A 22,105-nucleotide genomic window follows, 5' to 3' on the forward strand; every position below is an offset into this window, starting at 1 on the left:
AGATTTCCCGCTGCGGAGGATATTACATGCTTTCCACACAGCCATGGAGCCAGCACAATTGACTATGTCATGGCACAGCTGAGCCTCATCTCTAGTATCCAGGATCTCACGGTTTGGCCCCCGATCCATGCCCACACACATGTGCTTTTTTCACCACTCAGATGGTGAGGAAGGCCATTGACAGGATTAGGACTGGGAGAGCATATGATCATGATGGCTTAGTGGCTGAGCATTTCACGCATGCCAGAGATTTACTAGCAGAGCTTCTAGCAGTTATGTTTAACCGTTCCATGTGTGAGGGCTTGCCTGATACTTGGAGCCTATCTACTATTGTACCTATCTTCAAGTCGGGAGACCCTGTGGAGCCTGGGAATTATCGCACTATCATGATTGGGGACACATTGGCACGGTTGTACGCATCTATTCTTGAGCAGCAGATGAGTAGATGGGCAGAGAGGGAGGGGATACGCGCAGCCGGGCACATAGGTTTTAGGAGGGGTTTTTCTACTCTTTACCATATCTTGACACTCAAGGTCATCATTGAGGAGGGCAGATCGCGTGGGAGACGGATCTATTGTAGCTTTGTGGCTTTCCGCAAAGCATTTGACACATTGCCCAGAGCTAGATTGATGCGCAGATTACAACATATGGGAGTACCCACAGAGCTCATATGGGGGGTCATGGCATTATACAGGTCAATAGTGGGGCATGTACGCACCTCAGAGGGTCTATCCACACCGGTTTACTCCACTATTGGGGTGAAACAGGGCTGCCCGCTCTCTCCTACTCTATTTGGTATGTATGCGGATGAGGTTTCTGACTACATTGAGAGAGATGGTGATAGAGGTGCACAGCTGGAAGGGACATGGATTCCACTATTGTTATATGCTGATGATATTGTGTTGATCTCCGACTCTCCGGAGGGGATGCAACGTCACTTGGATGCTTTGCATAGGTTTGCCCTGGAAAGTAGTTTGTCCGTCAACCTTGGTAAAACCAAGGTCATGGTATTTAATACCACCCCACAGTGGATCAGGAGGTCAACGCCCGCATTCACATACGGCCAGGAGAAGGTGGAGTATATTGATCCTTACACTTACCTTGGAGTGGTTTTTAGTGGGCCAGCATTTTCATTGAGGAGGGCAGCAGAGACTAGATTGACCAGAGCCCATGCAACATTGGGTAGATTGGAAAGGATGTGTTCACAGGTTTAGTTTCAAGAGCCTCGGACGAAGCTCTGGCTCTTTGACACTTTGGTGGCTTCTGCATTGCTTTATGGAGCTGAGATTTGGGGACCTTCATTGGATCATCACTGGAGGACAGGCCGCAGCGATGGATGGGGGGACATGGAGAAGCCTCTGGTCTCTATGATCTCGCGTGCTTATTAGAGCCAAGGCTTTAGTACCACGTGCTATTGCCCGAGCAGAGATAGCTGCCCCCCCCACTAGTGGTTGAGGCGCTCACCAGATCTGTCTCCTTCATACACCGCATGTGGGAACTTCCCAGTGACAGATATGCCCGCCTTGCACTTGAGTCCTCTCGACAGTTAACCATGCGGGGAGCATAGTAGTCTCGTACGGTCCCGTACGTTTTGTACGCGTACGATGATGTGCGGTACTAAACGAACTAAAAAAAATTATGATGTACGATGACGTTATGTACGTTCAAATTTAAAAAAACAAATAATTCTCAAGTCTAAGGGCCTAAGGCTTAGGCCTTAATACTTACTTATAGAAACTTGACATTTGTATAGATTACAAGTTAGTAGTTACAATACTACAATGTAAAGAGTCAAGACTCAAAGACTAAAGAGAATGAGCATTACATAAACCAAAATGATCATTGAAATTTGATAAGTAGAGACCAAGTGGCAAGGGCTACAAAGTACTCAAAAAGTGGCAAGGGATACAAAAAAGTGGGGGGACCAAGTGGCAAGGGCTACAAAGTACTCAAAAAGTGGCACACCATAATAGAGAGACTAAATAGTAAAGTCACTAGTCACTAGTGCTCTCATCATCTTCCTCATCTTCCTCTTCTGAGCCTTGCTCATCAACATCATCCTCTTCCTCACAAGAGTCGAAGGATGACGGCTCATAATCTCCATCACTAATGAGGTTGCCTTCATCATCATACTCTGGCTCTCGAGGCTCTCTATCCTCCATAGTGATGGCCGCCGCACAAGAGCCGCTTCCAGAGCCTCGCCGCACATAGGTCCTAGGAGCCTCCGTGGGTGTTGTTGATGCTTTGCCTCTACCTCTTGTAGCCTTGACACCTCTGCCTCTTGTAGCCGATGTAACTCCATGGATTACGACCTTCTTGCGTGATCGTGTGCGAGAAACCCGGCGATCAATCTCCTCAAGCTCCAAGGAGAGCTCACGAAAAATCATTTGCTCCTCATGGTCTTGCTCTTTATTGACACTCTTTAAAGTGTCAATCGTAAGTGTGAGCTCATCCACGTTGACCTATTTGACATTTACAACATTGGACAATGAAAACATAATTAGTATATTCAAACTAATTAAAGACTAAACTCTACAGTATAGAAAATGGAGTGAGTCGTGATTATAATTTATAATTTATACCTGTCGAGCCATAGGCATCTCATGCATAGAGCGCAACATGCGTAAATTGGAGTGACAATAGATAAGTCGCTCTAAGTGCTTCGTTGAGAGCTTGTTTCGGATTTTGGTGTGGATAAGGGAGTATGCGGACCAATTACGCTCACATGCTCCCGATGAGCAATCCTAAAACACATCAAGAGAGGCATAAGCTATAAGAGACTATAGTTGAAGAGATTAAGCACAAAATGTAAAAGTTTGAGGCTTGTCGCTTACTTGGCCAAGAACCCTCAGAGCAAGTCGTTTGAGAGTAGGCAATTGATAGCCAAAGCTCTCCAACCAAAATAAAGGCTTCACCAAGGATTGCCGCTTCCAACACAAGTTGGAAGTAAATGCGGTGCCTCGTTGGTCGCTATAGTTGATTACCTCTTGGAGAAATGCTCCAATGTCCTCTTCTTTTAGCACCTTAAAGAGGTAATTGTTGCGCTCCTCAATAAGCTCTTGATTTGCAAAGAGTTCGGGCTTCTTGTAAGCCGGATGCAAGAGAGCCGCAAAGTAATGGATAGGTCTCTTCATCCAATCCCACCGCTTTGTGATTAGGAGGAGAATGTCGTCTCTCTTGGGAGAGTCCTCGAGGTAATCACTACAAGAAGAGAGAGGAAATGTACTAAGTAGAGAAACAAGCATGTAGAATTTAGATATATAGAGAATGTATTATGTAATAATAAATATGTAGTTATACCGTGTTCCATCGGGAGCCCCATCTAGGATTGTAGACTTCTCAATCTCCTTGTAAGCTTCCTCCATGAAGTGCCATAGAAGCCCAATAGTTGCCCCTTCCATGTCGGTCATGCGGAGAGCCTTGTACAAGGGCAAGATCGCAACGACAAGACCCTTAATTTCTTGCCAAAACTCCTCCCGCAAGCAAAGCCGTTGGATGGCTTTTGCATCTTGTTGGGAAGCGGCGGACTCTCCATTCATCCACTCCTTAAACTCATCGGAGACCATGGTCTTTTGTATTTTGTTTTGCACATCATAGAGCCGCTCTAGAGGTAGCCACATGGCGGCAAAGCGAGTGGCCGATGGCTTCTTCAACTCAAGGTCGGAGTAGGTGCGGTAAATGGCAAGCACCCTCACTTTGCCATTGATGAAATTGATGATGGAGAGTGCTTGGTTGAGGATATCTTTCACCCAACCTACCTCCCCTATGTCTTCAAAGAGAAGGTCAAGGCAATGAGAGGCACATGGAGTCCATACTATGGATGGAAATTCCTTCTCTAGCCTCTTACTCATTGCCTTGCAATTTGAAGCATTGTCGGTAATCACTTGCACGACATGCTCCGCACCAACCTACACAAGAGACATTTGTGACAAGAAGAGTTAAAACTTAAAATTAAAACATAGGACTCATTGGCAATTTCTCAAGACATAAAGGCTCGATTTACGGTTTTAACTCAAGAATGGCTTGGCGGATGTGCTTCCAAATGAATGCCCCGGTCACTTTCTTCCCTCTCGAACCCGCATCCACCGCCCGTAAGAAGTATGTACCAAGAGGACGAGAAACAAGAATGTTGATGATGCCCCTCTTCTTGCGGTCGCTCCATCCGTCAGAGAGGATAGAGCATCCATACTTTGCCCAACCCGCACGTACGGGCTCAAGTGACTTGTCAATCCTTGCCCTCTCTTCATCAAGCTTCTTTGTTCTCATGTCATGGTATGACACACCCGTCCACCCTTCGCATGGACCAACCGCCGCAATTGCTATGATCATCCTCTTCCATCGCTCCAACCGAAGAATGTTGAAGGAGAGATTACATTCAATCACCGTGTGGGCAATCTCTATTTCCGCGATTCTTTGTCTCTCCTTGAGGAAAGACAAGGGGCCGGAGCATCCACCCACCAATTTCGCAAGAGAAGTTTGCTTTGCCATCTTCGGAGGCCGGCCACCATCACTTGAAGACCCCTTGGACTTCTTGGACTTCTTGGAGGAGGCACTACCATCACATGAGGCCGCGGTGGCACCGGTAGCCATGGACATAGTTGGAGAGGCCTCTTCCTCCGAATCGGAGCTATCAACATCCGGCGACACGAACTCATCCGAGGTGACTCTACCCTTGCGTGTCTTCAATGGAAGATACTTTCTCTTGCATTCCGCAAGGATATCTTCGGGGATATTAGGACATGGCCCCGCTTGTCCTCCCATCTTTGTCAAGTGGATAATGAGACGGGTGACGGAAGAGGTCATAGCTTTTGGGCAATATTTGCACCACCACTTGCAAGAGTTTTGCTTGCCCCCCACCCGCTCAAAATATCGGCAATGCTTCTCAAAGGCTTCATGAAGAGGAGGCGGCATTATGTAGCTAGTAGCTACTAGTATGATGTATGATGTATCAATAGATTAGAGAGAGAGAGAGAGAGAGAGAGAGAGAGAGAGAGAGAGAGAGAGAGAGACCCAAGGAAGCTTGAAGGAGAGACCCGTCACCCAAGGGAGCTTGAAGGAGAGAGATGGTAGACCCAATGGAGACTCGAGAGCTTGAGAGCTTCAATGGAAGCACATGGAGATGAGAGGGTAGAGCATTGAGAGGCTTAGGGCTAAAGCTTGTAGCTTGTAGTTGTAGGTTGTGTTGGATAACAAAGGGGAAGGGTTGCTTAAATAGGAGAGGAAGAGCATGTGAGGCTTGACTCTTGAGCAATGGGCATTGGCCCTTGGGCAATAAGCATGGCAATGGCCAATGGGCCATGGGCTTGCATTTGGCTTCAAAACTGCCCGCAAACGGCTCCAAAAGGCCTACAAACTGGACGTTGCAAAACGGTCAAAAAGCTGCCAACGGTCATAAACTGCCGAAAAAAGTCACCGGACGGAACGAACGGAACGAACGGAACGCACGGGACGGGACGGGTCCGGCCGGACGGAACGAGAGGTTCCGTTCGACGTAAAACTACCCTCGTGCGGAGATACATCATGCTGGTATGGGGAGATGACATCATGGTTCAGGCGCATGGGTTCAGCATAGACAGATTGCCTCCCTTCCAGTACTCACTGGATGCACCCTCTCTGACTCTTACACAGTGCAAGATCACCAGGCTCATCCTCCAGGACTTGACTCAGCTAGACACCAGGAGGACATAGATACAGCCAGCACACGAGTTGGACGCGAAGATGGATTTCTACAGAGAGCATCTCCTCCAGCTTACGGAGGATGGTTTTGTGACGAGGCCCAGATACATGGACACCCACTTGTCTCATGGGATACGATGTGCTATTGGCCAGATACGCACATAATCACACCAGCTGCGGATCGAGACTGAGAGATACAGTGGAGTACCAGTAGAGGCCAGGACATGCCCCCTGTGTGACATCGGGCCTAAGACAGAGTTGCACTACACATGCCACTGTCCCGTCTACTACGAGATACGAGGCCGCTTCTATTGCTTGTTCAGAGAGGGCTTTGGACCATTCTCCAGAGTCATGCGGTACGAGGATCAAAGATGCCTGGGTTTGTTTTTGCTCGAGCTGCGCAGACACAGAGAGAGCCTGATGAGAGGAGAGGCTAGCCAGTCTCAGAGACAAATCACAGACTTCTTTAGAGCTGCCACTGGACACCCGGAGGAGTTACTACCACAGCAAAGCTCGTTGCCTTACACCAAAGGCACCGATCGACCGAGCAACTGAGCTGGGGAGATCTAGACGCCCACGACTGGGGAGGACTACACAGCACCGACGGAGGCTGCATCAGAGGATTCGAATCACTTTGGCTCGACATGCACGACGTCCGGTCCGACTACTGACCATGGAGGAGATTGATGAGATCCGCCAGCGACCGATGCTGGATCTCCTGTGATCTAGCTATCCCAGCTAGCTGTTTAGCTGCTTAGTTCACACCTAGCAGTTTAGGATTCCATAGTATTTTATTTTGTCATCTTGTACTCTGACTTTGTATCAAATCCACCACATTGTAACTTTCTAGTCTCATAAATGATAAGTCACTTTGGCCTTTTGAAGATGTTAATATAACATTTCATCTCTCTCTCTCTCTCTCTCTCTCTCTCTCTCTCTCTCTCTCTCTCTCTCTCTCTCTCTCTCTTTTTGTGACGGAGATTGCGGCAGAGGATCCACAGGATTCTAGCACGACACCCAGAGTGTCGATCAGGATAGGCTTCATTGCTACTGTTATATTGTATCATGGTTACACTTATCCCCACTTTGTACCTTTGTGGCATTATACCATTGCCTCAGCTTACCAGCCACCCTTAGGAGTTTGTAGCACTCCTATCTCAGTTTCTAGTTTGTAGTTTTCTTTGCTTTCTTCTGTTTGTACCCAGACTTGGTACTAGACTCACCATTGTAATCAGTTTGGTCTCATAGGTCATTTTGGCCTTTTGTAGACGTTAATATATCATTTCATTTCATTTCTCTCTCTCTCTCTCTCTCTCTCTCTCTCTCTCTCTCTCTCTCTCTCTCTCTCTCTCTCTCTCTCTCTCTCTCTCATAAAAAGGTTGGGCTTGTCCCATATGATATTACTAAAAAATATACAACGATGATTAGTCGTACCCATAGAACATGATATAACATTTCATTTCATTTCATCTCTCTCTCTCTCTCTCTCTCTCTCTCTCTCTCTCTCTCTCTCTCTCTCTCTCTCTCTCTCTCTCTCTCTCTCATAAAAAGGTTGGGCTTGTCCCATATGATATTACTAAAAAATATACAACGATGATTAGCCGTACCCATAGAACATGGTACAATTGAAGTGAGAAAAAACCCTCCAAGGATAATACATAACATGGGGAAAAACTCTAGTAAGCACAGAGTACATGAAAGAACAGATCGATGAGAAAGCCGGCAGGAGAACGATGAGGGGAGCCATGCTGGCTCCATAGATCTGCCCAAAGGCTCTGCACTCTCTGCAGCACCCTCTGAACCATGACTGCCCAAAAACATCTCTGCATTGTATCCTGATCCCGAGATGTCAGTGCCATGGAATTATAAACCTCTACATACACCTCTGACCCTTTCCTCAAGCCTACCTCTTGACTTTCTCTTCATCTACGCCCAAAATTGTCGTTGTATCCTTGATTGACCATATCATCCAATAAGGTGGATGTGCCCAATCTGCCCTAATGATCAAAGTGTAAGGCAGATATGATGAGTTCGAAGAAGTCAACCATACCAATTTACCAGTCCTCCTGTAGTAAAACATCTAAATCATCAACTGGCATGCCTGCATCTTGTAAGTGATCATCCATGGCGTTCCCAAGCTCTACACCAATTGAGTACTCTGTCCAACCTGGATCAAGTCTGAGCTCCAGAGAAAGATTGAACCTATGTGTAGGAGTGTCCTTGCCCATTTAAACTGGACCCTTCCTTTTGGTGTTCTGAATAATCAGGATGTCAATCTCTAGAGGCCCCTGGTCTAAGTTTCTCCTCCGAGGACCTCAAGGCCCATGCAGGAGAAAATCAAGTGGTAACCAAGAAAACCAACGGATGGGTGTGGAGGCAAATATGGCAAGGCCTCCACACCTGTAGATGGGATCTTTGAAGGACCCCCTACCTCCACTACAGGTACCTATAAAGTTTCCTCAACAAGGGAATGGACCTCTGAACCCCCAGACTTTTGTACTACGGCAGAAGACTCCCCCTCATGTGTCTGTTGACTCTCGTCTGGAGGTCTTTCCTACTGAAACTTTGGCTATAGAGGTACCTCTCTCCTCCTATACACCATGGTAGGTTGTCTTGGCTCTCAGCTGAACTCTAACCCTGATATAATTTTGCACCCTGTAGTTATGGGCCTACATCGTAGGATTTCGTTTGGCACATGTTGTCACAAGGGAAGCAACATGGTCTAGGAACTCATGGAGTTTGGTTTAGCCAACGTGAAGCAAGGTTTATGAGGGTCTCTCTAACTCATGTAGCTGAGTGTTTACAGTTACCTCCACACACAAGTACATCTCGCACTTAATGGATGTCATACTTCTTCAAGTCAGTATATGAGATATATTTCACATGTGGAGAATATGAGTGTTTGAAACTGACAGTGGCGCCTCTTTACTTAATTATATGTCCCGATAGAGTCCTTAGGTGCTGGTCAAATCTCTTTCACAGACCATTTTGAGCACGTAGTATGAGGAACAATTTCAATGGCTACAATTGTCGTACAAGTGTTGTTGAACAACATACACGGATGGTTATGTATGCGTATAGCAAGGCTATGTATTGTTAATGAAAATGTTTCAATGTTTGTGCCTAGATGTGATTTCTTTTTCACATTCTATTATGGTTCAAACGTCTTAGCAAAGCTTGCAAGTGATTGCAATATGAAGTATTTATTTTCTAATCAAAACTATTTACCCTCCTCTTCGATGTGTGCTATGAGCATAACATCCGGCAAACATTGACAATAACAGTTATGAAAATATAGTTTCAAATCAGTTTTTGCTAAATGCATGTACACTAGGTATTATGGCCCATGGACCCTAGTGTTTAGCAAAGGCAGATTTGAAACGGAAGGCAAATTTATGAAATTGATATCTTATAAAGCATTCAACGCTATATGTGTAGTACATCTATGAGATTAATTGTGGGTTTTACCAATCACCATTAGAGGTCATGGCTTGGTTTGGGTCTTAGTAAAATTTATTCGGTCCACTATTCAATCTCTCAAGTTAACCACATTGGTTGTTCATAGCATTGTTCATTATTGAGCAAAGTTGCAAGCAATTGTGACCTAGATTTACCAAGATTGTCCGTAAACTGTTGGGAAACACAACTCAGTACTGTTAGTCATCCACAGGCGGATAGGCACTTTACAAGTGTCAATCTTGTGCTAAAGGATATGCTAAACACGTACGTTAGCACACAACAATCCAATTGGAAAGGTTATCTCTCTAGTTGAAGTTTGCTTACCATGAGGCAAAGCATATTGCGACTAGGTTTAGTGCCTTCATGTTTTGGTCAAGTTCTCAACCTCGATCACCAGTTATGGTGCGATTGTTTACTAATGTGAAATGATAACAAGTCAAGGAGAAGAGAGATTCTTTTGGATACCTCTTAGTTGTGGTAACTCATTTAAAATACTCTTAGTGAGTTATATATAGAGTCTACACACAATGTTAGATAACGATCTGTTATAAAAGACGGTTGCAAAGGGACAACAATGTGGAAAATCAAGATGTTCTTCTTGATTTCATTGAACCTCCTACTGAACCAGGTTCCAATCAAATGGACAGCTACATCCGTAAAGGATGCCACTGTGGAAAACATTAGTGTTCTTATGAAGATATCACCACAATTGTTTTCGAGAACGAAAACGCTTCTCCAAGGAGGGGGAGTAATGTCTGGCCTAGGGTAACAGGGGCCAGGGCCAGAACAGACATGCGGTACAGGGGAGGCTACATTTAGCAGGCCAAGGGCCTATATTAGGCATGGTTGGGTGGAGAGTTGCATGTGCTAGTCCCCGGTCTCTTAGAAGATGAGCGGGAAACGACATGGATAACGAGATATCTGTCGATGAGGAAAACTTGTTGAATAATCATCAAACTCCTTATTTACCTAGTTGAGAAGACCTACTATCTTGCTTTCCCCAATAGTGCCAGCTATGAGATGCACTTGGGACTGAATCTCCAAAGAATCATTACACTGCTAAACGGGCCTATCCTCGGGCACCTCATGCGGATTGTGAGTTACCTCAGACACGAGGTCTATCTAGGGGCTCATCACCTCTCTGTCTCACTACCCATTTGTAAACAAGGACAGATAGTATCTAGCACTAATTGCCCACATATCTCTGTCTCTGTCTCTATCTTTGTGTCTACTCATGCCTGTGCTGCTACCGATCACTTTGTTGCTCCTCATTTTCACCCCTCCGATCTCTATTATGCTATTGCACAAGACCTCCTGTAGTTGTTCAGAACTTTGTTGTGATCGTCCTCTTCTCCAACCAGCCTATCTCTATTGTCAACCTCTAGCGAAATCCCTCACCAAATGCCCACTCACATGACACCCAAGGCATTGGTTTGGTCTACCCTTAACCACAATCCTTAGGAATGTAACCCCCCTCCTTTCCATTCAAAGGTGAAAGTGTTTAGAAATCGTGTGGAAGGGGTGGTAGCCACCTGAATAGATGGCACACAAGTCTTAGAATGTACTAAACACATGAAAGGTATGCCAAAGATAGAACCCATCTGCCTCAACATGTTAGGAACAAACCTCTCCTGTGCCCCACAGCTTTCATCAACCCAATACCCATCTCTTTTCAATGGAAGATTGTTGATAAAGTTTAAACACTCTAGAACACCTTCCTTTGAAACCCAAAAGTGATAGAAAAGGAGACAAAATATGAACTCCGACGGTTACATTGGAGGTGATTTCTCCAAGTAACATGTATAAACATAAGCCTTTGACCACATTAGGTGTAGGAACTCCTTGATGATGTCACCATAGAAATACAAAGCCCATTTCCTTTGGTTCCTAGCTCCATAGACGTTAACCAATTCCTATTTCTTGGACGTGAGCTGAAGAGATGTGAGCTCGTCCACCATCCATACCTTGGTATCCTCTAGTCAGTGGGTTTGCTACATGACTTTTATTTTTTCTTAAAATCTAAATATGTGAGCACTAGATGCTTTCCTTTCATTCGATTCTCTGCTCTCTAATGTCAAAATTGATATAGCTCGCTTCACCTTCCTCTCCGAGATCTCATGCTCTGGAACATAAATGTCTTTTTCGATCTCCTCGTCCTCAAATACTGATGACAGTGATGACAAAAATGTTGATGAGAATGACAACACTGGTGAGAGAACCCACCTATAACATGATGGTGCAATGACATCGGTTAATTGGTCTGCTGGAAGACAGAAATAAGGCACCTGCATGACAAAGAGACCATGTAAAACTCTTGATATATGTTGACCAAATCAAGGCAGCAACAAAACACAGCACCTCTTCAATTCGTCCATCCATATGTTTAAACTGAACCTGAATAATACATCCAGAAGTGTATAAGTAGGAAGCAAGCTAAGTCATGCACTGGAAATAAAAGAACACAAATATAGAGCTATCACAGTACAAGCAGTTTTTATCTTGACAATGTAAACCAGGGCTCAATGAAGAGCACTCAGTAAGTGCAACCGTCATTGCAAAATTTTCATCCTTGATGTTGGGGTAAAGTGCCAATGGACGTCCACTTGTTGACCCACCCTACACTAACTCACTAACATTTAATTATTATCCTTCATAAATAATAAAGGAACCCCTCACACACACTCACTCCTAAGTGTGTGGTTCCCCCACTCCTGTGTCATCTCCTCTCTTCCCTTCCCGCTCCGCACATGCACGCATCGCACCGCATTGAGCATTACAACTGGTATTATAGCCCAGGAGTGGCGTCCGTGGTCAGCCCCTCGGCTACGCCTCGTGCGCACGAGCCAGCCGCAATACAGAGCTAGGCTCAAAACCTTCGCAGATCTTTATACGGGCAGATAACCAGGATGATTTGCAAGCCTTGGTGAAAGCATGAGAGGAGCAGCTTGTTTGCAACGCTGAATAAAACAACCTTTGTGTAGCGCTGGCAAAAGAAAACCAAGATCTACGTGGGCACACAGTGCTGATGGAAAAGTTAAAAGGCCTTGGTGGTGAACCTTACAATAGCACTGAAATGCAGTGAATTAATGCATTGTAAAGCTTGGAAGAGCTTGGTAAAACAGCGGTGGAGCAGATCTTTTAAATGCAACAGAGTTTTGGTGAGAAGTGGCGCTGATTGTAGGCAAGAAATCAATACAAGCTGAAGTGAAGAAAGCCTTGAAGGTAGCGCAACAAAAAACCTTTAAAAAACCAGGAAGGGTGTGTGTGTGTGTGTGTGTGTGTGCACCACACACACACACGCGCAAATGGATAGAGAGACTCTCCAGCGTGTGCAAAATTTCCCGATGGCAGGAGGATCGGAGCAAGAGACCGAAAAAATCGCGGGTACACATTCATAGTCTCATGCGTACACGCGTAGAGAGAGAGAGAGAGAGAGAGAGATAGATAGATAGATAGATAGTTCTATTATCGTCCTGGGAGGTCAAATATGACCTATGGGACCAAATGAACATGTCACGTGGTGTGGGTGGAGTTCATAAGTGACTCTCGATGCTCAAAAATGGCTGAAATGAGCGTCGCAATAGAGAGTCCACATCGTGGTTGGGAGAGGAAGGTATGTAGGGAGAGCTCATGGCTGAATATATGGGGAAAAGAGGACCTAATGTGGTCAAAAGCTGAGCACTCAAGTAGTGTGTGGTACTCACTCTCTCGCACTTGACGAGGGCATAAGGTGCAAAGTCGATGACACTCCTCGCCAGTGCCCCAACGTCCTGTCTCGCAGCGTAGAGAATGGGAGCTAAGACGAATGGAGGCAATGGTGCGGATCGCACTCAACGGGATGGGCTCAAGGATGTAGGAATGGGTTCGGTTACCTCGTTCCGAGAAGAAGAGAGATTTGTAGTTTGGGGCAACGTGTGTGGTGTAATGGCTGAAGCGAGAACCTCCGGATTTCTCCCAAGCCATGATACATTGGCGTTGTAAGAAGGCCTCATTAACTTGGGAGTCGATCGACGCATCCTTGACCAAGTGACATGCATCCCATCTTCCAAACCATTTCTTGATATCAAGCATCCACCCCGAACTTAGTATTTTGCTCTTGCATGTCTTTTGAACCTTTTGACTTGCTTCATATGCGATTCTAGGAAGTCGATGCAAAGGGCTACGTTGTGTCTTACGCATGTACTCCACAACCCTTTCCATGCCCAAGACCTCAATGGGAAGCGTTCCGGACTCAAGAAGTAAGAGCATGTAGGGTGTTTGTGTCTTGACTTGGAGAAAGTTGGTGAGAAAATGCTTTTGAACATTCTCAAACTCTTTCCAAGTAGACTTCCCGATGCTTCCACCCCACACCTCCACTCCATAAAGAAGCACCGGTGTCACCAATGTGTCAAAGAGGTACTTTTTGAGAGCCCAACACTTGATCTCTCCTGCATTGCACATGTTCTCAAATGCATAATAAGCCCTCTTTCCGGCTTCCAAGCGACGCATTGCACAATCCTTCCATTTATGATTGGATGGAACCTCAAGGCCAAGGTACTTGAAGTGATCTACCACTTCAAGTTTCTCATTGTTGTATACAATGCATGGATTTTCATCATTGAGGGTCTTTACAAGCATAACCTTGGTTTTGGATCCATTCACGATCAGCCCGCTATGTAGGCAAAAGCGTTCCAAGACACTCATAAGCTTTTGTGCATCTTCTAAGGTATGTGCCAAGAGCACTACATCATCAGCATAAAGCAAAAGCATGATCACCGCATTTCCAATCTTAACCTCTTCTATGTCTTCTTGCTACATAAAATCAAGAACCATGTATTCCAATTCATCAATGAGTAGCCCAAAGAGGGTTGGGGAAAGTGGGCATCCTTGTTTGACACCAATAGTGCTTGCAAAAAATTCTGAAATTCCATCTCCCATACGTAATCGACATATCACTTTTTGGTAGATGCGAAAGACTGCATGCATAAATTCTCTCGGCACTTGAAGGCTTTGCATACGTCTCCAAAGATTTCCTCGCGGTACCATGTCAAAAGCTTTCTTGAAATCCACAAAGCAACAATACAACTTTTTTCCTTTCAATCGAGACGCTTCCATAAGAACTCGAAGAGTGACAAGGTGATCAATAGTGCTATGATGCTTTCGAAAACCTGCTTGGCCAAGCGCACGTTTGCCATTCTTTTCATCCCATTCACTTATCTTCATCTCCATGATACATCCAAATAACTTTACCATCAAAGAACCAACCATTATAGTGCGATAGTTGTTCACATTGTTCACATCTCCTCCTTTGTGCAAAGGTTTGATCCAATTTGCACTCCAATCATGAGGCATGCCATACTGAAGTGCAAGGTTAAACATATCGCATATCCAATATCGTGTTTTCTTGCTTGTCCATTTAATCATTTCAGCCTTGACACCTTGAAGGTCACCTGCCTTGCGAGTAGCAAGTTTCTCAAGCGCGCGGCATACATCTTCAATGGTAAAGAAGGGAGACATAAATGGAAGGGAGCTACAACCCTCCATCTTATCAACATTGGGTTGCTCATAGAGGTTCTTACAATGCATATACATATCCTCAAGAGTCAAGTCACCAAAGCTCTCAACGCGCTTGCCTTTTAGATTTTGCCAAAACTTGCCACATGCATATGCTTTCTCTTGTGCTAAAAGAAGTTGTTTTTTGACTTCCCACCTTCTCCTCTTCTTTTGAACAAGTGCTTTGTATGTGTGTGAACATTCCAAGTAAACTTCCTTGTCTTTGATTGCATCCAATCTTAGCAAGTGTTTTCGGGCTTGACTACATTCCATGTCAAACCATTTCTTCTTGGTGCTACCCTTCTTAGACCTTTTGCAAGACATGTGTTTCGCCGAAAAGCATTCCTTCGCACAAGAGAAAATTACTTCTTTGAAAACTTTCCACTTGCATTCTAATGTTGGGCTCCCTTGATGCTCTATCATGCTTAACATTTGGTCCACCATATCAGCATATATAAGTGCTCGTTTGAAGTCTAGACGTAGGTACAAATGATTCACATCATGATTGGAGGCTACATGCTCGGGCCGTTTACCACACTTGAGGTCAATACATAACATCCTATGATCCGATTCCGGATTCCATTCACCAAGTGTAAAGCTTTGTATGCATTCTAGAGTGGCTTCTGAGAACAACATATAGTCAATCACGCTAGCACCATTGTGCTTTCTACATGTAAAGTCATTGGTGCCTTGCCATAGAGATACACCATTTGCAATGAGCATTCCGGTACTATTGCACATATGTAGAAGTGACTTTCCATAGTGATCCACTTCGTTTCCATCATTAGAACTTCGATTATACATGTATGAGTCATCCACTCTTCTTGATACATGCGGCATGTCGACTTGTTGTGTGTCGTGTTGTAACATATTTGTGCGAGCATTCATGTCTCCAAAAACAATGACTTCACCTTGATCCTTGTAATGAGCAATGTCTTCCTCTAGTTCAACAAAGGGCTGATCTCTATCCATATTCAAGCGAGCATAAAAGTTAGAGTCATAGTGAGGAATGTAGCAGCCGGCCACAAACATGACTTGACCATTTGGTGGGTTGATTTTCAGCCATAAGTAGCGTTTATACTTATCTTCTTTGACAATGGAAACATCTTTCAAACCCTTTTTGGTCATACATGCTACGCCTCCTTGGCCTCTTCGTTGCTTTGCATTTTTGGCCCACATCAAAGAATGTACATCGTATTTGTCAAATCCAAGAATTCGTTGCGCATCATGCTCCCATGTTTCGACAAGAAGTATCACATCGGAGTCATTGGTAAGCTCATCAATGCCAATTCCCGCATTCCATGGATACCCGTTACAATTCCAAAAGCTTATTCGCAAGCGTGAGTTGGTCTCATAGATCATGTGTCCCTATTTGTTGGGTGGACTTGCATCCTCCTCAAGTGCCTTTTCTTCTTGAGATGATACCTTAACCTTCTTGCTTCTTTCCTCGTATGCTTTGCGACGTACATTTTGTTGCATAAGAGTGCGATCCTCATATACATTACAACCCGTTCCTTTGAGGTAGATCCAACCATTGTCAAGGATGATCTTTCTCTTTACCTCATCAGCCATGGTACATACAATAGGTCTTTCTCACGAGCGAGGGACTCCTTGTTTTCCAACTCGATGTGCACCATAAGCCATGTTTCCTGACATGCCAAAGTGTGTAGCAAAAAACTCTTCAATAGCAACCGCAAGAGATTGGGGTGTTTCCATGCTTTCCTCCTTGATTCCACGAATGACGATGTTCTTTGAGCGTTTTTGTCGTTCTTGCAATTCTTGAGTGTCCACATTCTCTACATTCTTTGCTTGGACAACGGCTTGCGTGATAGGAGATGTAGAAACCACATTATCCTTACATATATCAGCCCATGATTTGGATGCATTTCTCATCTCACATACATCATGTCGTATTGTATCTATCGTTTCCTCTTTCAATACATGATCACTCTCAACTTTGCTCAAGCGCTCTTTCACTACATTCATGTCCACAAGAGAGCGTTTACATTCTTGAACTTCATTCTCAAGATGCATCAAGCGTGTTGTTTGCATTTCAAGAACCTTCTTGAGGTGCTCATTCTCCACAACGAGAACTCTTAAAGTACCATTCTCCATTGCAAGTGCGCGCAACTCTTCACCTTGCTTCTTGACGGTTTCTTGTAACGAGATCAAGTAAGCCATGATCATTGCTTCCGTTGTTGTAGACGATGTGGTTGGATTAGCATCCAAATTCCTTGGAGATTTTGCATCATTCTCCATGGCGAGTGTGGCTTTTCCACCCTTGCGAGTTTTGTCTGACATTGCCTTCAAGTCGGCAACAAAAACGCAAAGTTTTGACAGTTTTTTCAGTTCTGAGATGCTGTTACAGCAAAGCCTTCCATTACACAGAAAAATTCTGTCTTTACATCAATGCGTAGAGGGCTTCGTGCTCTTCGATTGAGGCTATAGATCACCTAAATCGGAGAGAGAGAGAGAGAGAGAGAGAGAGAGAGAGAGAGAGAGAGAGAGAGAGAGAGAGAGAGAGAGATGAAATGAAATGAAATGTTATATTAACATTTTCAAAAGGCCAAAGTGACCTATGAGACCAGAAAGTTACAATGTGGTGTATCTGATACAAAGTCAGATTAACAAAATAAATTAAACAAGGATAACAGAATATATATATTGCGGAATCCTAAACTAAGGTGATAGGTATGAAAGGTGAAAGGCGCGAAATGTGTGAACTAAGCATTACAATGTGTAGACAATATGGGAGGGAAGTAGAGAATCCATCTTCATAGAGATCCATCTTCATCTGCACTCTGGACGACGAAAAAGTATGGCTCGAATCCTTTGCTGTAGCCTCCTTCGAAACTGTGTAGCTCCTCTTCTCCATCGGGGTCGTCTAGATCTCCCTAGCTCCAATGCACCGCTAATTGTCTGGAGGACTCTAGAGCCACCCTGGCATATCTGTCTCTGGTAGTATTCCACAAACTGTGAACAAAGGAGACTGATCTAGTAAGTGCCTCAATCACCATAGGAGGAGCAGCTAATTCCGCTCAAATGATATCATGCGGTACGGAAGCCTTGGCTCTAATCAGCCGAGAGATCATAGATACTAGGGGCTTCTCCATACGCCTCCAACCCTCCTGGCCTACAGAAGGTCCCCAAACCTGCACCCCATATAACATAGTAGAGGCAACCAGAGTATCAAAGAGCCATAACTTTGTCCTAGGTTCCTGGAACTGAACCTGCGAACACATCCTCTCCATTCCTCCCAGAGTCGCACTAGCTCTAGTTAGTCTAGTCTTTGCTGCTATTCTCAAAGAAAATCTCGGCCCAGTAAAGACTTCCCCCAGGTAAGTGTATGCATCTGTATACTCCACACTCTCCTGACCATATTTGAAAGTAGGTACTCATCTCCTGACCCATTGCCGGGTGGTGTTAAACACCATAACCTTGGTTTTACCTAGGTTTACACACAATCCACTATCCTCTGCAAAACTGCGTAGTGCATCCAAATGTCGTTGCATACCTTCTGGTGAGTCAAATATCAGCATATAGCAACAATGAGTTCCACGTCCTTGCCAGCTGGGCACCCTTGTCACCCTCTTTGTCAATGTAATCAGACACCTCATCAACATACATACCAAATAAAGTAGGAGACAATGGGCAGCCCTCTTTCACTCCAATAGTAGAGTGAACTAAATCAGATACCCCTTCCGGAGTGCGTACATGTCCCATCACTGATCTGTACAAAGCCATAATCCCCCAAATCACCTCCATGGGCACCCCCATCTCCTGTAGTCTGCGCATCAATCGAGCTCTTGGTACCATGTCAAATGCTTTGCAAAAATCCACAAAGCTACAATAGATCCGTCTCCCATGTGCTCTGCCCTCCTCAATGATGGCCGTGAGTGTCAGAATATGATCAAGAGTGGAGAAACCCCTCCTGAAGCCGGCCTGACCTTTTGCTCGGACACCCTCGCCCTCTGCCCAATTACTCGAGTGTTGCTCCAGGATAGATGCATACAACCGTGCCAATGTGTGTCCAACCATAATAGTGCGGTAGTTCCCAGGCTGTGTAGGGCCACCAGCCTTGAGGATGAGCACAATATTAGACAACCTCCAAGTCTCAGGTAACCCCTCACACATGGCACGATTGAACAACACTGCCAGAACCTCCATCAACATATCCCTGGCATGTAAAAAGTGCTCCGCTACTAGACCGTCATGATCATATGCCTTCCCGGTCCTCATCTTGTCGATGGCCCCTTGTACCATCTCGGATGTAAAGAAAGTGCTCGTAGCTAGACAAGGTTTGGTAGGGTTTGGAAGGGGTTCCTGTCCAGGAACCATATATAATGATGTCGCATATTGGCCCCACACATCAGGTGAAGTAATCACTAGGGGAGGGAAGTGCTCATGGAAGAGTCGCCATGCCTCTCCTGAGTCCCTACTCAAGAACATCTGATATAAGTCTTGCTCCATCTGAGCTAGGTAAGCTCCCTTCTTCCGTCGCACAAGGCGTCGGAAAGCAATCCGAGACTGTCTGTAACAGAGAGAGAGAGAGAGAGAGAGAGAGAGAGAGAGAGAGAGAGAGAGAGAGAGAGAGAGAGAGAGAGAGAGAGATGAAATGAAATGTTATATTAACGTTTTCAAAAGGCCGAAGTGACCTATGAGACCTGAAAGTTACAACGCGGTGGATCTGATACAAAGTCAAAGTAACAAGATGACAAAATGACAGAATGACAAAACAAAATACTATGGAATCCTAAACTGCTAGGTGTGAACTAAGCAACTAGCCGGAATAGATAGATCACAAGAGATCCAACATCGGTCGCTGGCAGATCTCATCAATCTCCTCCATGGTCAGAAGTCTGACAGATCGTCATGCATGTCGGGCCGAAGTGATCCGAATCCTCTGATGCAGCCTCCGTCGATGTTGTGTAGTCCTCCAGAGTCGTGGGCGTCTCGATCTCCCTAACTTCAATCGCTCGGTCGATCAGTGTGCCTTTGGTCTGAGGCGACGAGCTCTGCTGTGGTAGTAACTTCTTCGGGTGTCCAATGGCAGCTCTAGAGAAGTCTGTGATCTATCTCTGACACTGGCTAGCCTCTCCTCTCATCAGGCTATCTCTGTGTCCGTGCAGCTCGAGCAAAAACAAACCCAGGCATCTTTGATCCTCGTACCGCATGACTCTGGAGAATGGTCCAAAGCCCTCTCTGAACAAACAAAAGAAGCGGCCTCGTATCTCGTAGTAGACGGGACAGTGGCATGTGTAGTGCAACTCTGTCTCAAGCTCGATGTCACACAGGGGGCATGTCCTGGCCCCTACTGGTACTCCACTGTATCTCTCAGTCTCAATCCGCAAGAGTGTGATTATGTGCGTATCTGGCCAATAGCACATCGTATCCCATGAGACAAGTGGGTGTCCATGTATCTGGGCCTCGTCACAAAACCATCCTCCGTAAGCTGGAGGAGATGCTCTCTGTAGAAATCCATCTTCGCGCCCAACTCGTGTGCTGGCTGTATCCATGTCCTGCTGGTGTCTAGCTGAGTCAAGTCCTGCAGGATGAGCCTGGTGATCTCGCACTGTGTAAGAGTCAGAGAGGGTGCATCCAGTGAGTAATGGAAGGGAGGCAATCTGTCTATGCTGAACCCATGCGCCTGAACCATGATGTCATCTCCCCATAACAGCATGATGCCTCCCTTCCATTACTCCCTTCCATTGAGTAATGGAAGGGAGGCAATCTGTCTATGCTGAACCCATGCGCCTGAACCATGATGTCATCTCCCCATAACAGCATGATGTATCTCCCTGCATGGTTAACTGTCGAGAGGACTTAAGTGCAAGGCGGGCATATCTGCCTCTGGGAAGTTCCCACATGCGGTGTATGAGGAGACAGATCTGGTGAGCGCCTCAACCACTAGTGGGGGGGGCAGCTAGCTCTGCTCGAACAATAGCACGTGGTACTGAAGCCTTGGCTCTAATGAGCACGCGAGATCATAGAGACCAGAGGCTTCTCCATGTCCCCCCATCCATCACTGCGGCCTGTCCACCAGTGATGATTGAATGAAGGTTCCCAAATCTCAGCTCTATAAAGCAATGCTGAAGCCACCAAAGTGTCAAAGAGCCACAGCTTCGTCCGAGGCTCTTGAAACTGAACCTATGAAAACATCCTTTCCAATCTACCCAATGCTGCATGGGCTCTGGTCAACCTAGTCTCTGCTGCCCTCCTCAATGAAAATGCTGGCCCACTAAAAACCACTCCAAGGTAAGTGTAAGCATCAGTATACTCTACCTATCTATGTATACAGAGTCCGTCTCCCGCGTGAAGGTGTAGCGAGTAGGAGACTGCTGCCCGTAGCCTGTGTGCTACATTAAACTGAAAAGAGATGGTCAACGACACAAGAGCATGGTCCACTGCCACACCAACAGGTCTGGGTCCAACCGTGAGATCCTGGATACTAGAGATGAGGCTCGGCTGTGCCATGACATAATCCACTGTGCTTGCTCCATGTCTGTGTGGAAAGCATGTAAAACCCCCCGCAACGGGAAATCTCTGTAGGCCATTCAAGATGTTCAATCCATGTGCAGTCCCCATGTCTATCAAGTGTCGTCCATACTCAGTGTGTTCTCCATCTTGTGATAGTCTGGATAGGCCTGTCTCTGCAACATCCAACTCTCTCAGCATCTCCTCTGAAGTATCATAAAATATTGTCTGATGATGGGCAGTCCTAGCATTGAAATCCCCTAGAATGATGATGTCACCATCTCTAGAGAACTCCCATATGTCATCATCCAAATAGAAAAGGGGGATTGTCCTCTGGGTGGTGCATAAACTGACGTACTCGGGGGAAAGTAGCAAATAGGAATGTAAAGATATTTGTCTGTCTCTGCTCTCAATCTCACCCACATGTACCTAGCTTGCTCATCCCTGCGGGCTATATGTATCAATGGCTACAACTCCTCCCTGAATAACACTGCCACTCCTCCTAACCCCCGCCCTCTGTGCTCTAATCGTGTCTCCTGCTGTCTCCCATCTATATCCACTAATGTGAGGCATAGACTGCCCAGGGGCCTGATGTGTCTCAGACTAGAAGACGATGTCTCTTCGCGTAAAGCTATCCTCAAAAGCAACCACATCAAGTCGCATAGATCCATTACAATTCCAAGTGGCAACTTTGAGTGTGGTCCCATAGGTCTCGCACCATCATGTGGAGCGCCGCTCTACAATCACCACCCGGACATCCTTGTAGAAGGCCTGCTTTCCCTTCTCCCTTGCCACTTGAATCTCTGGCATTGCCTCTCTCATATGCGCAAGTTGTGTGAGAGTGAGGTCATCTCCAAGGAATATGCCCGTTTTCTTTAGTGTAGGACGCTTCTTCAAGAAGTCCTTCTTTGCCTCCATGGATGGGAAACGGATGATTAAAGCTCTTCCTTTTGAAGTCTCCCCA

At 45.5% G+C, this 22,105-nt stretch overlaps 2 protein-coding genes across 4 annotated transcripts in view; both read right to left on the reverse strand.

The window, feature by feature from the left end:
* The window catches only part of HCAR (coenzyme F420 hydrogenase family / dehydrogenase, beta subunit family), a 206,365-nt gene that overhangs the window by 22,557 nt on the left and 161,703 nt on the right, over positions 1–22,105 (reverse strand). For all 3 annotated transcript variants that reach the window (XR_015185409.1, XM_086491416.1, XM_086491417.1), the window contains 2 exons: positions 11,494–11,529; positions 11,359–11,420 (listed from right to left, as the gene is read on the reverse strand). Coding sequence is in view for 2 of the 3 variants with exons in the window: in XM_086491416.1 (XP_086347542.1) it covers positions 11,359–11,420; positions 11,494–11,529 (98 nt within the window). In the remaining variant the exon portion in view is untranslated. The remainder of the gene's footprint in view (positions 1–11,358; positions 11,421–11,493; positions 11,530–22,105) is intronic.
* Positions 1,807–3,861, reverse strand: LOC147435053 (uncharacterized). Its single transcript, XM_086491418.1, has 3 exons — positions 3,301–3,861; positions 2,835–3,201; positions 1,807–2,744 (listed from the first exon to the last, which is right to left on the reverse strand). Exons 1-3 carry the CDS (start codon positions 3,849–3,851, stop codon positions 2,577–2,579), a joined length of 1,086 nt encoding a protein of 361 aa, XP_086347544.1. The 5' UTR covers positions 3,852–3,861; the 3' UTR covers positions 1,807–2,576.

The sequence above is a fragment of the Adiantum capillus-veneris genome, chromosome 19 (assembly GCF_014529385.1).
Source record: "Adiantum capillus-veneris isolate H3 chromosome 19, ASM1452938v2, whole genome shotgun sequence".
Lineage (NCBI taxonomy): Eukaryota > Viridiplantae > Streptophyta > Polypodiopsida > Polypodiales > Pteridaceae > Adiantum > Adiantum capillus-veneris.